We start from the raw sequence: 15166 nt of genomic DNA, 5'->3' as shown, positions 1-15166 counted from the left end.
ATCCACCTCCTGTGGGTAGAGCAGAAAATGGAAGGGAGAAAAATGGTGGTGCTAAACTCCTGCCCACGACTCCAAATGGAAAGGAGGAATCCTTCATGTTTATAAACCAGTGATGGAAATGATCAACCATCCAAGCTCTAAGGACCTAATGTTTGCACTTTCTTCTCCTGTGCTTCTGATGCTTATTCATCTTTAGTCCCCCATTGCTCTTCAAGAAAGAGTTATGGTTTATTCTGATCAACAGTAACATGGTAGAACCAGGTACCCTTTGTAGTTCAGAAATGAGATCTAGCACTTGGCTGCCTTTTAGAATTCCATTGCTGGCTTTGTGTTATGGTTTGAATATGTTTTTTTTTCCTCCACCAAAAGTCATGTCAAGGTTTAGTCCCCAATGTGATAGTGTTGGAAAATGAGGCCTTGTGTCAGGTGTTTGGTCATGCAGGTGGAACCCTTATGAGTGAATTAATGTCCTTCTCTTCTGAGTGAGGTTTTTCTCTTGCCAGAATGGATTAGTTACTGTGAGAGCTGGTTGTGATAAAGCAAGTTTGCCTACTATATTCTTTCTCTTTAGTACATACCCACTTGCCCTTTTGCTTTCTACTGTGAGTTAAAGCAGCCTTTACCAGATGTGCCACCCAGTCTTAGACTTCTCAGCCTCCAGAACTATGAGGCAAATCGATCTCTATTCTATAGAATTATCTACTCTCAGGTATTTTGTTAGTGGCTGGAAAAGGCTAAAGCTTTGACACTAAGATATCCCCTAGAAGTGGGAGACTAACAGCATGTACAGTTAGGCATGGACAAGATCCTATAGGACTCAGAAAGTCACAGGTGATATGCTGTATGAATTTATCTGAACAACTAAATCTTTAGACCCCTCTTTCTAGGAGAGGATGTCCTGTTATCTGCAGGGACCTTGGCCTAAACATGGAAAGGGTTTTGTCTTTTGTTATTTTTGTTGGTTTTTCTATTTGAGTTCTATTTTTCTTTACATTTTGCTAAATTTCTAAATGGCTACCATAAACTTTGTTTTCCATGTTCTTCCTTTTTCCTTTATCTAAAGGAAAGGGAGTGATGGAGGTGGGAGGGCTTGGATGAAACATTAAGAGTGTTAGTTTTCTTTTCCAAGCTTTCTGATTTCATAATTTCCACTGACAACAAAGAGATGAAGAACATTCTAGTGAACTGTAGAAGCAAAGAATCAAGGTGCAAGATATGGAAAGAATGGTGAAAACAAAGCAAAAAGGTGGTTTGGGAACAAGCCAGCTTACTATGGCTCTGGAATGCCATAATATTTGGAGTTGATGAGTCCATGGGCAATGGGGAGCACCCAAAACATGTAAGAGACAATTACTGATCATATTTACAATTTGAATGACTGGTTTTGGTATTAGTATAGAGGATGAATTAGGAAGGATACCAGTTAGGAGGTAGGTTAACCAGAGAACGGCCCAAATGAAGGCAGTTTGGGCATAAAGAAGCCATACTGTAAAAGTTATATTGAAGAAAGTTTTTTATGAAATTTAGTCAAATGTGGAGCAAAAGGATAACTTAGAGAAAAAGATGACCTAAATTATGAGCCTGGGGTAAAAATGATACCATTAATAAAGAAAAGATTCAATGGCTGAGAGAGATTTTGTAGGTTTGTTTTAAATCTACTGAATTTGAAATGTCTTGTGACATCCAAATGAAAGTATCCAGAAAACTATAATTTTGGGGTTGGAGCTCAAAACAAAGTTGGGGACTGAGGAAATGGATTTGAAAGTCATCTGCATAGTTAAGGTGGGTAAAATTTCAGAAGTGGATAGAGTTGGCTTATAGAGAGAGTGTAGCATGGAAGAAGAGATAACTCAGTACAGAATTTTGTAGTGGAGGAGTTTCCAGGAAAGAGACTAAGAGCATCTGAGTAGAAGGACTACATTGCAGAAGCTAAAGATGGTGTTATTCAAGAGCAACAGTTGTTTAGATAAAAACAACTTTCAAAGGAAACATTATTTTGGTCAAAAAGAAGTCACCAGTGGCCTTTCGACCAGGCTGTTTCCAAGGAATGAGAGGCAGGAATGAGATCCTAGAGGTTGGGGCTTAGATGGAAGGCAAAACTATAAAAATAGAACACAGAAACTGTTCCTGGGACAGATTTTGTAGTGAAGGACTGAGAAAAATCTAGCTTGAAGGGAAAGGATTTCTTTTATGTATAGTTCATCAGTTTGCAAAGAATGTTTACACTCACTGGCTCATGTGATTCCCAAGATGACTCCAGGAGGTGGGAAGGGCCAGTACTGATGTACTTAGGAACGGACTGAGGTTAAGAAGATTAAAAGGCTTGTTCAAGGTCATTTACAGCAAACTGAATGGGAGAATTGGATATAAAATTCAAGTCATTTGACTCTTAACAGTGTCAAAATGGAACATTTCTGAACTTTTTGCTCTATTTGGATATTGGAGGGCACTGAACTCCTTGTTAAGGTTTTAACCTTATCAGGGGAACAATGAGGAACTACTCAGAGGTTTTTTTCTTCTTTTGCTAGTGAATGTTATGTGTAAGTCAATGCCTGATGGAAACAAATCTGGCAGTGAGATGTAGGATGTGTTAGAAGAGACACCTCAGTGGGGTAGACAATTAGGATGTGGCTTAAAACCAGGACACAGCTTTAAATAAATATCCAATCACATGCTGAGAAAGTTAGTTCCCTTAAGTTCTCCAGACCCTCTTTGGTTTGTGTTTAGGAGGAGGTCTCACTTTGCCAATATATTTTTAACACCCCTCAAATACTTTTTAACCTTCTTCCTGAAGAGAGAACAATCCTTAGCTGAGAACATTTGCAAACTGTGTCTCTCTAGACTTGGATTGCATTGCTTGTGTTTGCTCTGTTTTTATGGTTACTTTCTGCATATGACAAGTAGGATTGCACTCTCATTTATTGTAATTATATAACATTTACTATTAAGTAACTCCAAGAAAATTAAAATTAATTAATTAAAAATATTGTGACTTCTAAGACAAGTGCTAGTCCTATATGGGGGAATGCATATCCTAATGACTAAGGTTTGGGAAATTCTGTACATAAAGACTGTAATAGGAGTAATAAGGGTTTACACCAGGGTCAGATGACAACAGTGGGAACAGAGGAGAGAAGGCTCTGATAGATGTTTCAAGGGAGTTAAAGGAGGGAGTCAGTTTTCTCCCTAAGGTTTAATACATCATTTCTTAGGATGCTTTGGGCTCAAGAAGCCTTGAGGTAGGGTGGCTCTAGAATTAGAGCTCAGTGGTTCATTGACATCACTAATCACTCAGCATTCGCCTTCCAACCCCAGCAAATAGGCTTTATTTTTCTGGCCCTGAGATGGCTGATGTGGTTCCATGAATCCTATCATGTCATACAAGAAGACATCTTTTCTTAAGCTGAAGAGGGAAGGGTGAAGAAACCTTTCCCTGAAGTTGCCTCCACCTAACTTTCCTTAGGCTTTGTTGGCCCCAAAACATGCCATGTATTCATGTGTAACCCAATTAAAACAAAGGGGAATCAAATCATCATAGACTAATGTATGCTTATTAGGACTTTTTCTGTGAGCTAAGGTTGGAGATCTTCCCTATGAAGAATGGCATTCTCAAGATAGTAGGATCTCAGGGGAGGGGGAAAGGGGAGAGAAATGACCAAACATTGTATGCACATATGAATAAAAGAAATTTTAAAAAAAGATAGTAGGATCTCTGTTAACAAATATGGCTGGTAGGTCTTTTACAACTCCTGTGGAGAGCTACAGATTTTCTCTTAATACTAGTGGCTTTGAAATTCCTCAAATTTACTCTTGCTCATAAGTGGGAAGTTTTTGTGGCTTGTGGTTTCTTATTTCTAAAATTTTTGCTTAGCTTTTCTTTCTATGTGTTGAATTAAGGCAGAACGAAACACTTCCACTGCAAAATCCACTTCTGGTTTAGTGACGCACATTGGTGGCACAAGGCGGAAAGTCTGAGGAGACAGGAAAATAGAGCAACAAGTCATCAGAGAATCAAATATAGCTTTTAGAAAATATTCTAAACTATGAATCCAAAACCTTGTTTTTATGACATTTCTTACATTTCTTTAGGTGGGTAAACCTCCTCTTTCCTTCCCAGGCTACATCCAGGCCATTCATCCTCTAGTCCTCATACAGATCCTTGTACCATATGGCTTTGTTCCTTTTTCTTTTGTCATCTGTTCAACTCCTGGTCCTTCTGTCTTCACTGAGATCTTATGCCCCTTCCTACACTCAATTTCTGCCTTCACCAATCGCGAACCCCCCCCATCCATGTGTAAAACTCTCACCCTAGATTCACTTTCTTGATTGCTACAACTTTCAGAATCTTTGCCTGTACTTTCTGCATCCATTCACATCCAAGGCCACCCAGTACCATGTGCCTTCTCTTCACCCAGAATGAAGCAGTTTATGATTCTTGTTTTACCTATCCTTTTCAGGAAAACTTCAGTCTTATCATTCCTTCATTATCTTCAGGTCTTTCACCTCACTTAGCTTTCTTCTTTCCATTGCTACCTAACTTGAGGCACACAGTTGACTGAACTACTCTCTTACCTAAACCCCTGTTTTGCATTCATTTCTACCCTGATGCTGTTGCATCCATGTGGTCAAGTTGCAGCCCCATTAAAACTGTAGCTGAACTGTTTTGCTCCAACTTACATGGCTGAGAAGTGTAAGAAAATCACACAGCAAGCCTGTGTGATTGACACCACTAGATTTCACAGTGTCCAACTTCTGCTGGTCCCTGAGATTTTTTCTTATCCGCTGCCAGTTTCCTTTCTCGTTTGAAACCTTTAGTATTTTCCTCAGATTTCTTGCTCAATTCCTATGCTTTTTACTATTTCACAGATAATCATGCCTCATATATCTTAGAGAAAATTGAAGCTTCTAGGCAAGATCTTTCTATAAACCTGTTTGCTCCCATATCCATTCTAATCTTTTCTCAAAGGTTCAGAGAATGAGATGTCTTGACTGTCCAACTCCGACTTGTCATTCTGTGCACTTGACCCTGGATACTCCTACCACTTTCACTCTAGGAAACATCCTTGTGTTCTTTTGCATCTTTGATTTATCTTCAACCTGTCCTCACTCGATCAACAAATAGGTTTAAAGCTCTCATAATCCTAATCTATACCACAATAAATAACACTCTGTGTTAATCCTCTGGTCTCTTCTAGCTGCCATACAAATGCTTTCTCCTGCTTTACCTAAACTTACTTTAAAAAGAAAAGTGGTTGAGACCTATGGACCATTATTCGTCACTCTCTTCTTCCTCTTTTCACATTTCAGCCCATTGTAGTATAGGTTTTGTCCCTATCAGCTTTCCAACTCCACTCTACTATAGTTACCTGTAAGATGTGGACTTCATTGGGTATTTCTCAGACTGTATTCCCCTGGGATACACTTCCCACTTTGAGCCATCTGTCTTCCTGAACCTCCCCACTCTCCTGCTTCCATGGCCCCACACTCTTCTCACTCTCCATAGACCATTCACCCTTTTCTGTCTCCACCTTGACCCCCTCTCCTTCTGCTCATTAAATATTGGTTTTAACCAGGTTTCTGTACTTACCTCACTGAGCTTCTCATTGGGACCCTAGGCTTCCCAGATTTCCACATCTTACCATGTATATGCTATTACCCTAACTTGTCCTCTTCACTCTAGACATTTCCTCTGAGCTGCAGACTCCAATATAGAACCAGATGCTCATAAATGCCTTAAATGGAGCATGTTCAAAGATGAATTCATTTACATCTACCATAAACCAATTCAGACATGAGGGCTTCATCCTTGACTCTCTCTCCTACTTCATATCCAAGCCCTATGTGCTTTACTCCCAAAATTATCCTCAGGATATGTCTCCTATTCTTAATACCACCGCTCACGTTCAGACAGCATCTCAGTCCCTTTCCCCCAGACTGTCTGCCTCCAGCTTTGTCCCCCTAGGTTTATACCTCTTAGAAGACAGGTTTAGAAATCAAATTGCCCAAGTTTGAATCTTAACTCTGCCACTTATTAGCTGTGTGACTTGGGTAATTTAACCTCTCCATGCCTCTTTTTATTTATCTATAAAAGAAGGAGAATAATAGTACTTATTTCCCAGGCTTATTGAGGGCATTGAATGAATCAATATATGCGAAGTGTTGAGAACAGAGTCTGACAAAGAGACAGGACTTCTTACTGTTTCTAGCCTTATGTTCCAGCCACACGCATGCGTAAAACAGCTCTTTGTATTCTGCCACATTTCTACATGTGCTTTGGTTGTTTGTGTCAGTTAAGACTCTGCTAAGCCAGAAAGGCTAGCCTGGGCATCCATTTTCTCTCCTTATATAACACCCCTTTTAATCTATGTAGATGAACTCACTACCTTTTATTATAATTTTCTGTTTGTATATTTTTCCATCAGCTGCCTGAAGGAAGGGACCAGATCTTATTTATTATTGTTGCTTGGTTCCCAGCATATCACCTGCTGCTTAGCACTTAAAATAAATGTTTGCCAAATAATGAAGGAATAGCTAAGTGAGTGAATAATTCATTGTCATGACTTTAACATATATATGTCTTCGGATTCTAATAATTCAGTTATACTATCTGATTTAAACAGAAAATATTTATAGAATTCATACATAGATCTTATCTGACAGACTCAATTTTCTCTGAGAAGCAAGAGGCAAGAAGTGGGTATTTCAGTATCCATGGAAATTGTGATTGTCAGAAACAGAGCAGGGAAACTGGGAAGAATGAGAAACATAAAATCAGTGGAAATATTAAGTTATGGTCAGGAGAAAGAAGTTCTGGTATTCTGTGCACAGTAGGGTGAATCCAGATAACAATAATGCAGTATACTGTGTATTTTAAAAAGCAAGAAGAAAGAACTTTAACATTCTCATCATAAAAATGTCAAATAAGGAGCTAGGAATGCCTTCCCTGATTTGGACATCCCACAATATACGCATATTTTGAGACAATACATGGTACCAATAAACATGTACAACCATTATGTGCCATAAACTATTAATAAATGTGAAAGAAAGATCACAAAGGACAACAACAGATTGGGGAGGAGCAGAAGTTACCCTGACTCTTAAGTCTCTATCCTGGAGCCCATCCTTGTGAGGGGAGTGCTGGTGTGAGGGATTTAGGGGTAGGTCATGTTACTCACTGGCAGCAGCATCCCATATCCTCAGCTCAGGGCCAGACTGGGGTTGTAATTGTGGAGTGGGCTTGCCTTTTCCAGATAGACCACCACTACTGGATCTCCCAGCCAAGGGAGAAGAGCATTGAGAGTAGTCAGTCTTGAGTTCTGCACTAGGGATCATTCCTGAGATGAACCCCGACCTTTCCTGCAAGGGTCATTTGGGAGTGCCAGGACTGTTAGGTTGCTCCCTGCCACAATAGCCACTAAGGCTGAGCAGGTTCACAGAGTCAGAGCTTGGGGTTGAGTTAAGAATGGGCACAACTAGACTGGAGGCATGGCTCAAGCAGTAGAGTACCTGCTTTGCAAGCACACAGCCCTGAGTTCAAACTCAAGTCCCCCCACCACACAAAAAGAATGGACACAATTGCTTTAACAGAGGTTAGAACTAATTCATACACGAGACAACCTATTTATTGCATGACTGTTATGACTCTATTATCACCCATACCGTATGTACAGTGATAACCAAACCATTTCACTACAGTACCCCCTAGTGGCCAGAATACCTCACTGCCCTTTTCTTTTTACTATACCTGAGCATTATCCCTAGAGGAAGTGCCAGCATTGGCACATCAGGGAGACAAGGGTAGACACCACACAGCCTTTTTCTTACCTGAGAAAAAATGCCACCTCTTCCCACTAGGAGCCCCATGTCTTTGCAGTCCTCATGGATTTGATTTATTTCTTCACGAGGAAGAGGCTGACGGCTCATCTGTGAATAGATTTTTAAAACGTTTTCTACTTGTGTTTGAGTAGTTGCAGGCATTATTTCCCAAGCAAAGAGAAAAAACAAAACAAAACTCAAGTAATCAATGTCCCTGTAATTAAATAAAGTTGCTAATTGCTGGACTAGATTTTTAGAGGGTGTTATTAAAAATTGTTTGCTTTTATTCTGCTTCATCTTAAATTCCCAAAGACAAAATGAAGTTCCATGCAGACAGCCAGTGAATCTTGGCTCTGCTAGTTACCCTGGGAATTTGGTTCCTTAATAGCTGAAGTTGGAGTCTGTTTTGCTTATGTTGAAATTCTTGCCAACTTCTCACTCTGTTCTGCCCATGTAAAGAGCTCATTTCAGAGCCTAGGCAGTGGCTCCACAGTTGCACCAGGGCACAGGCAGCCCAAGCTTTCCCTGGGCCACAGCTCAACCAGGGAGCTGGGGTGAAGCCAATCTGTCTGTATTTTATGGAACTCACTCATTCTCTCCCAAGATTTAATCAAGCACTTGGGCAATTAAGAGGCTTTGTCTGATCTGTAGGCATATGATGTTGGTCTTCTATTCGTGAGGTTCAGGCGTGCCAATTCCCCTTTGGTGACATTAAGCAGGGCTTGCAATCCTTTCTGTGTGTCCCCTGCTTTCTCAGTCTGAGAGCACAGATACCTCCCTCTAACTTAGTCATTTCAGGTATGATTGTACTTACATTACCAGGAAGCTTTTCACACAACAAATATTTGGGCCTCATGCTCCTTAGATGACTGGGCTGGAATCTGCTTCAATCCTTTTCCAATAAGCCTTTAGTTCCCTCACTGTTCCTGGCCTCTCCTCTTTCCTACACATACTAGTCATAGCATCAGCACTGGACCTTCTCTGTGGTTCTGGATGCATAAGACATGATCCTTGCTCATGGGTCAGTGCTTCAGGTAGAAAAGGACTCCCTCCATTGCGCTCAGTTTCATTATTCTCTGCAGGGCTTCCTACCTACTCACCATTTGTGCTTTGTCATCCCTTCCCCTTTCCCACCAATCCCTGATCCAACTCCTTCTCTAAATCCTTCATTCCTTGTGAGGTGTTGGTATCTGAGAATACACTATGACAGGACTTTTGAGAGATATTTACAGTTTTTCTCTATCGTAAACATGACGTGGAGAATAACATTCTAACTTTCAGACTATTAGATAATAGAAAACTGGTATAGGGGGAAAGACTAGGATTTTCTTATTGACCCAGAATTCTATCATGTATCCCTGCTTTTCCCTGAGGTTCTCATTTATTGGAGAGGGAAGACTAAAATAATTTAGGACTAAACTGTGAGAACTGGAAAGAAGTTAAATATGATTTTTGGGATCAAGGTCAGAGGGGACCAGTGCTACTGGAATGGTTTGCTGAGGGGAAGAAGTGTCAGTGGGGCCTCCCCCAGTTTCTTCTGTTGACAAACTTCTGTTGTTTATAAAACACCAAGTTTATGGAACTTTGTTATAACAGCTGAATTAAGTGAAAAAGATACTTCCAAAGGAGTTCCTTAGACAGTGAGTGCTCAAGAAATCCTCTGAAGGTCATGGTCCCCAAATAGGGAAAAAGCAAAGGCAAGTCTTATATAGGAAGTATGATTCAAGGCTAGACATTAAGGAAAACTAGGACCTCCACTGGTAGAGACAGAGAGGAAAGTACCATATTCCATGCTGGAGAAAAGCTGAAGTGACATTTGGATGCAGAATAGTGAATGAGATTGAGGGGATAGGAAGTAGGACTAGGGAATGGAGGAGCTGAGATTTAAATCTGGGTGGAGCCCATGCTTATAAATGTGGCAGAAAGGAGAGAAAAAGAGCTCATTCTGCAGGTGTTTTGTTAGCTCTTATTTTTTCCTTAATATAGTCTGAACACCTTCCAATGTCATGTGTGTGTGTGTGTGTGTGTGTGTGTGTGTGTGTATGCCATAGTATTAGAGATAGATCATAATTTATCTTGATCTGCACCAGTAGCCATTTGGGAGGATTCTGACACTTTAATATCACAAAATTGTGTTGAACATCTTTGTTCATATGACTGTGAGCATGCAGATGTTGGGTTTGGAATAGCCCTATCCCTCCTCTCTCATTGGGTTTTCCTCTCCGAAACCTAGACTTTAAGGACTGTGGATAGCTTTGAGGGAGCTCCTGGGGTGGCAACTAAGAGGGACTCTTAAAATAACCTTGTACTGGGCCACAAGAAGAAGATAAGTACAGTACGGGTCATGAGCTGGAGGGCCTCATCTCATATTAGTTTATTTTCCTTTTGTCTCTTCTTGGTCTTCAAATCTTATTTTAATATTCCAGCTGTGTGCCGGCTCTGCCATGTAGTATTAATGGAAGTGTTATATCCATGGTCTGGCCTGAACATTAAAAAAATTGAGCATCAATTCTTCTCAAGTAGGATACTATGGAAAGACCAAATAGCAAGAAATCACTTGCAGGAAAGCTGAATCCCTGGGATAAGAGTTAGGGCTATCAGGTTTGTCTGGCAACAACTTCCTATGCCAACTCTCCTTTGAAGACCTGGCTTTGTTTCCACAGAGGAAAGGCATGATTTTCTCTTGGCATGGACTCTAGAGTCAGCAGTAGCAGCAGTAACAAACAAACTGAGAAGGATTTGAGAGACATAGCAAAGAAAACATCCATAGAAGGAATCACAGATAATTTTGTGGTATTAAGGTTGAGTAGTGGGAGAATGATGGAAGATGCAAAATAGAAAAAGTGATCTTGGGAGCAATAATACTAAGTTCAATTGTTATACATCTCTCCTTGTCTACTTGGGAGATTGCAATCTATTCACAAACAAAAAAGCAAGCAAGCAAACAAACAAACAAACAAAACCAGAACCAAACATACCTTTAACAAACTCACCCCAAACCTTCACTTCAGCCTTTGCCTGGCCCTTCTTTACTTCCCCTAGCAATGTGGGCCACTGCTTCCCCAGATAATTTCTTCCCTTTCCCATACTTCCAAGTGTTTATGCTCTTTGCCTTGTCTGACAAGAATAGTATCAATTCTCCTTTTCCAATGATCCCCCTCATCCCTCTGGAACTCTCTATGATCTCTTAACATTTTGTTCATACTCAACACTCCCTCCTAATCCCTTAAGGACTTTGCTGAGTCTCAGTGTCTGCATGGGTTTCTTGCCGAGAATGAATGAAGTGCGCTTTCAGTGGATACTTCCTACTTTAACTCTTACTGGCCCCATATTAGCCACAGAGAGTGTCAGATCAGAACCTACCTTGTCCTGCACCATCTCTATCCCTATCATGAGGCCTTTGCCTCGGACATCTCCAACAATGTCAAACTCATCCCGCAGCTTAGCAAGTTTTAGTAACATGTAGGTACCAACTTCTTGACTGTTTTCCTGTAGATTTTCTTCTTTAATCACCTATTGAGAGAAAGGCCCAAATAACCTTACATAGCAAAAGTTCTAAGTAACCAGAAAAAAAAAAAAAACCCATAACAAAGCCTACTATGGGCATACCATGGGCTACACAAAGATTTTCTGTAAGGAATAAAACAGTCATGGTAGAAGGATGTCTTCTCCGAACCCACACTCAGGGGTGAGTAAGAATTTTGGGAGATGCACCAAGACTTCTATAGTGGCTGCACTTCCTTCAGGATCTGAGCCACACCAGCACCTCCCCCTGGAGACCATTGCAGTTGGCCAGCCCCTGCTCCACAGTTAGCCACGTGCAGCTGAAAGCCGGTCATCAAAAATGCAGACATGTCAATGGAGTATGCTACGCAGGCATTGGAGAAGTATAACATAGAAGAGGACATTGCAGCCCACATCAAGAAGGAGTTTGACAAGAAGTACAACCCCCACCTGGCACTGTGTCATGGGGGGATCTTCGGTAGTTATGTGATTCATGAAACCAAACACTTCATCTACTTCTACCTGGGTCAAGTGGCCATTCTTCTGTGCAAACCTGGTTAATAGCATGGACTCTGCCACTCACCCAGTGATCAATCCAAAAACAAGGACTGCAGTGTAAATTCCAAATGCCAGAGAATGAAATCTTCAACCTTGTTAAGGGAACACCTCTATCTTTGAACCTTTATTGTGTTTTGTACAGGGCATTTCTCTGTACTAATTTGTTGTGGTTATAAAACAATTAGTAAAACAGTTTTATGTTTGTATTTATATTTTCTATTCCATAATTCTGTGCCCCATGATTTTTTTCCCTTAATCTATTCTTTTAAAAAGTAAATGTTTGATATGTTAAAAAAAAGAATTTTGGAAAGTATATAAAGGTATGTCTCAGTGCCAGGCTTTGCTGAGGATTGGGATGCAGTGGTGAAAAGGACAAACATTCTGAGGGAAGAAATTCCATAGATGCTTTCCCTACTGGGGACAGTGACTTCCATCCTGCAGCCCTAGACAGACACAAGCTCTTATAGCTTAATCACCCCAGCTCAGGGCTCTGCTTTCTTTGTCTGAGCTGAACCCCATATGTACCCAGACCCAGGGCACTATTAGATATAAAAGGATTGTCATCAAAATTCCACTCACAGCAGACACTGTGATTCTTGACAGGACAAATGAAATATATTGCATTTATACAAGCAATATTATGAAAAACAGGTCACTAACAGGAGAGGGAATGTAAAAGAAGGAAGTTAAGAAGGTGAATATGGTTGATGTGCTTTCTATACAAGAATGAATACAGAATTTTTAAACCTATTGAAATGATCAAAAGATGGAGACTAAGGTAGAAAGGAGAAAAATAAAGAGGATAAATCAATTTGGCTTATAATACATATACACATGGAAATATTGTAATGAAATTCCCTGCATAGCTATCTTATACAAACAAAAATGTCTTTTTTTTTTAAAGTGAAGAACAGGAAGGTTAAAACAGGTCTGTCTGAGGGCTGGTACCACTGGGAGGGAGAAGGATATAAGGAAATGGTATAGGAGAGTGAATGTAGTGGAAATATTATGTACTCATGTGAAAATGGAAAATGAGACCTGTTGAAACTATTCCAGGAATGAGGGGAGAGGGGATAAAAGGGAATGATGGAGGGGATAAATTTAACTATGGTATATTGTAAGAATTTTGGTAAGTGTCACAATGTATCCCCAGTACAATAATAATAATATATTTCATTTATACTTAGCTGATAATAATTGCATGACTCCAGGACAATCCTGATGTTTTTAAGATCTATTAACCCTCTCTACCTTCTAAATGGGTTGAGATTGACAAACACTCAAAAAAAGAATAGAGCTGGCAGTGTCTACAAAATGAAATAAATGATACACTTCTACCTACACTTTCTCATCTCATGATTAAATCATATTTGAAGATGAGTTTTTAACTAGCAAGAGCAGTTTTAGCTTATTTATTTGTATTTTAAAATACTTTTAAATTTTTTGCATGGATGAATCATATTCATGGCTCAAAATCGAATCAGAAATTATAAAAGTATAGATAGTAGAATGTCTCTTGCTGACCCCTGATCTAGTCAAGTTTGTCTCTACAAATTTATTAACTTTTTGGACATTTTTCAAAAAATATGTTGTACTTTACTTTAGCAAACAGTATTATGCATTTTGGCAAGGAGAATTTTTGGGGGGTAGTACTGAGATTTGAACCCAGGGCCTTTGAGTCACTCCTTAGCATATATTTTTGTGTGTGTGTTGGGTATTTCCAAGATAGGGTATGGTGAACTATTTGCCTGGGCTGGCTTCGAACCTCTATCTTCCTGATCTGTACCTCCTGAGTAAGTACCTAGGATTACAAATGTGAGCTATTCATGCTTAGCCAAGATTTTTTTTTTTAAAAGGACATTTTCAACAGAAAAATAGACTGAGGTCAGGCTAAATCAATGGTATTGTGCTGAAGAGTTGTTAATGGTAGGTGAATTAGCCAACTGTAATTACATAAAATTTAGTTTTTGTTTGGTCCTTTAATTTATGACAGTATAAGAAAAAGAAGGAAGAAAAATGCACAATACAGTGCCAAAATTAAGCTAAAAAATGGATAGACACTAGTAACTCTCCACAATATATAGTACCCAGAGAACAAAATATTTCAGGGCTATCACCTGGCCAGAAAAAAAAAATGTTTATTTTTCCCATGTAGCTGAGGTTGGTTATATATCATTATTCCTTATCTAATATGTCAAGCATCTGATGTAGATTTTAAAAAGGGGAGAAAACAGAATGATAACTGAAAAAGTAACTTAAATTGATGAAGTACTAATTAACTTTCCACTTAATAACTCCAGGTGACAGAGTTCTGATAGTGTGGATGGTTTAAAAATAGTAATCTTGTGAAATGAATGATGTTTAATGTGATTGCAGGGACAAACCTCAAGCACGACAGATCCAATGGCGCAGGCCACGGGGTTCCCTCCAAAGGTGTTGAAGTGAAGCAGGCGTTTAGCCAAAGATTTGGCAATCTCTAGGAGTGGAAAATAAAGGTGGATAGAGTGGCACATTCCTACACATCACCTCTCATCACACCATTCACCTGTCATTCACTTTCATGTTGTATATCAAATCTAATTCATTCATCACTCACCTAATAGTGGATGTTATGGATTGAGCTGTGTCTCCTCAAAATTTACATGTTGAAGCCCTAATCCCAAATGTGACAGTGTTTGGAGATTGTGCCTTTAAAGAGTTGATTAATGTTAAATGAGTCACAAGAGTGGAGTCCTAATCCAATAAGGCTGGTACTCTTTGTGTCTTTTCCTTGTGCACATACAGGAAAGACCATGTGAGGATATAAGGTCAGGAGGAGAAACCTCACCAGAAACCAGCACTGCTTGGACCTTAGTTGTGGACTTTTAATCTGCAAGAAAATAAGTGTCTGTCATATAAGCCACCCAGTCTGTGGTATCTTGTTTTGCCAGCCTGAGTTAATACAGTGGCTAAAGAAGAATACCTTATTTACTCAATGAGAAATTTGACAACAAAATCATTAATGTGTTGTATGAATTGGAAAGTACCTTAAAGCTTGACATAAGGGATTCTGTATAGAATTTTCAATTAGAAGTCTGCTTTTGAGACTAAGAAGAAAGTGTCAAGAAGACAATTTCACATGAAGGATGGACTAATATAATTCTGGATTGCTTCTGGGTTCAGTTCAATGTACTTCACCTTCTACAATCATATTTTTGTATCTTTATTAATTCAGTAAAAACACTGCTACTTCATTCTTTAGTGGCTCATAAATGTGCTTAATACTGATGGGACTACAAACACAATA

General features: G+C 39.5%; 2 protein-coding genes across 2 annotated transcripts in view; one reads left to right on the top strand and one right to left on the bottom strand.

Annotated features, from left to right (window-relative positions):
- Positions 1–15166, top strand: part of Dnajc21 (DnaJ heat shock protein family (Hsp40) member C21) — an 89510-nt gene that overhangs the window by 61775 nt on the left and 12569 nt on the right. The gene's annotated exons all lie outside the window — the stretch shown is intronic.
- Positions 183–15166, bottom strand: part of Agxt2 (alanine--glyoxylate aminotransferase 2) — a 43795-nt gene continuing 28811 nt past the window's right edge. The window contains exons 11-14 of the mRNA XM_020170474.2: positions 14265–14356; positions 11182–11331; positions 7828–7926; positions 183–3971 (exon numbers count right to left, since the gene is read on the bottom strand). Coding sequence (XP_020026063.1) covers positions 3855–3971; positions 7828–7926; positions 11182–11331; positions 14265–14356 — 458 coding nt within the window. The 3' untranslated portion in view covers positions 183–3854. The remainder of the gene's footprint in view (positions 3972–7827; positions 7927–11181; positions 11332–14264; positions 14357–15166) is intronic.

This window comes from Castor canadensis, chromosome 6, assembly GCF_047511655.1.
Source record: "Castor canadensis chromosome 6, mCasCan1.hap1v2, whole genome shotgun sequence".
NCBI classification, from domain to species: domain Eukaryota; kingdom Metazoa; phylum Chordata; class Mammalia; order Rodentia; family Castoridae; genus Castor; species Castor canadensis.
The sequence above is the reverse complement of the archived record's forward strand: the minus strand, read 5'-3'. Positions and strand labels throughout refer to the sequence as shown.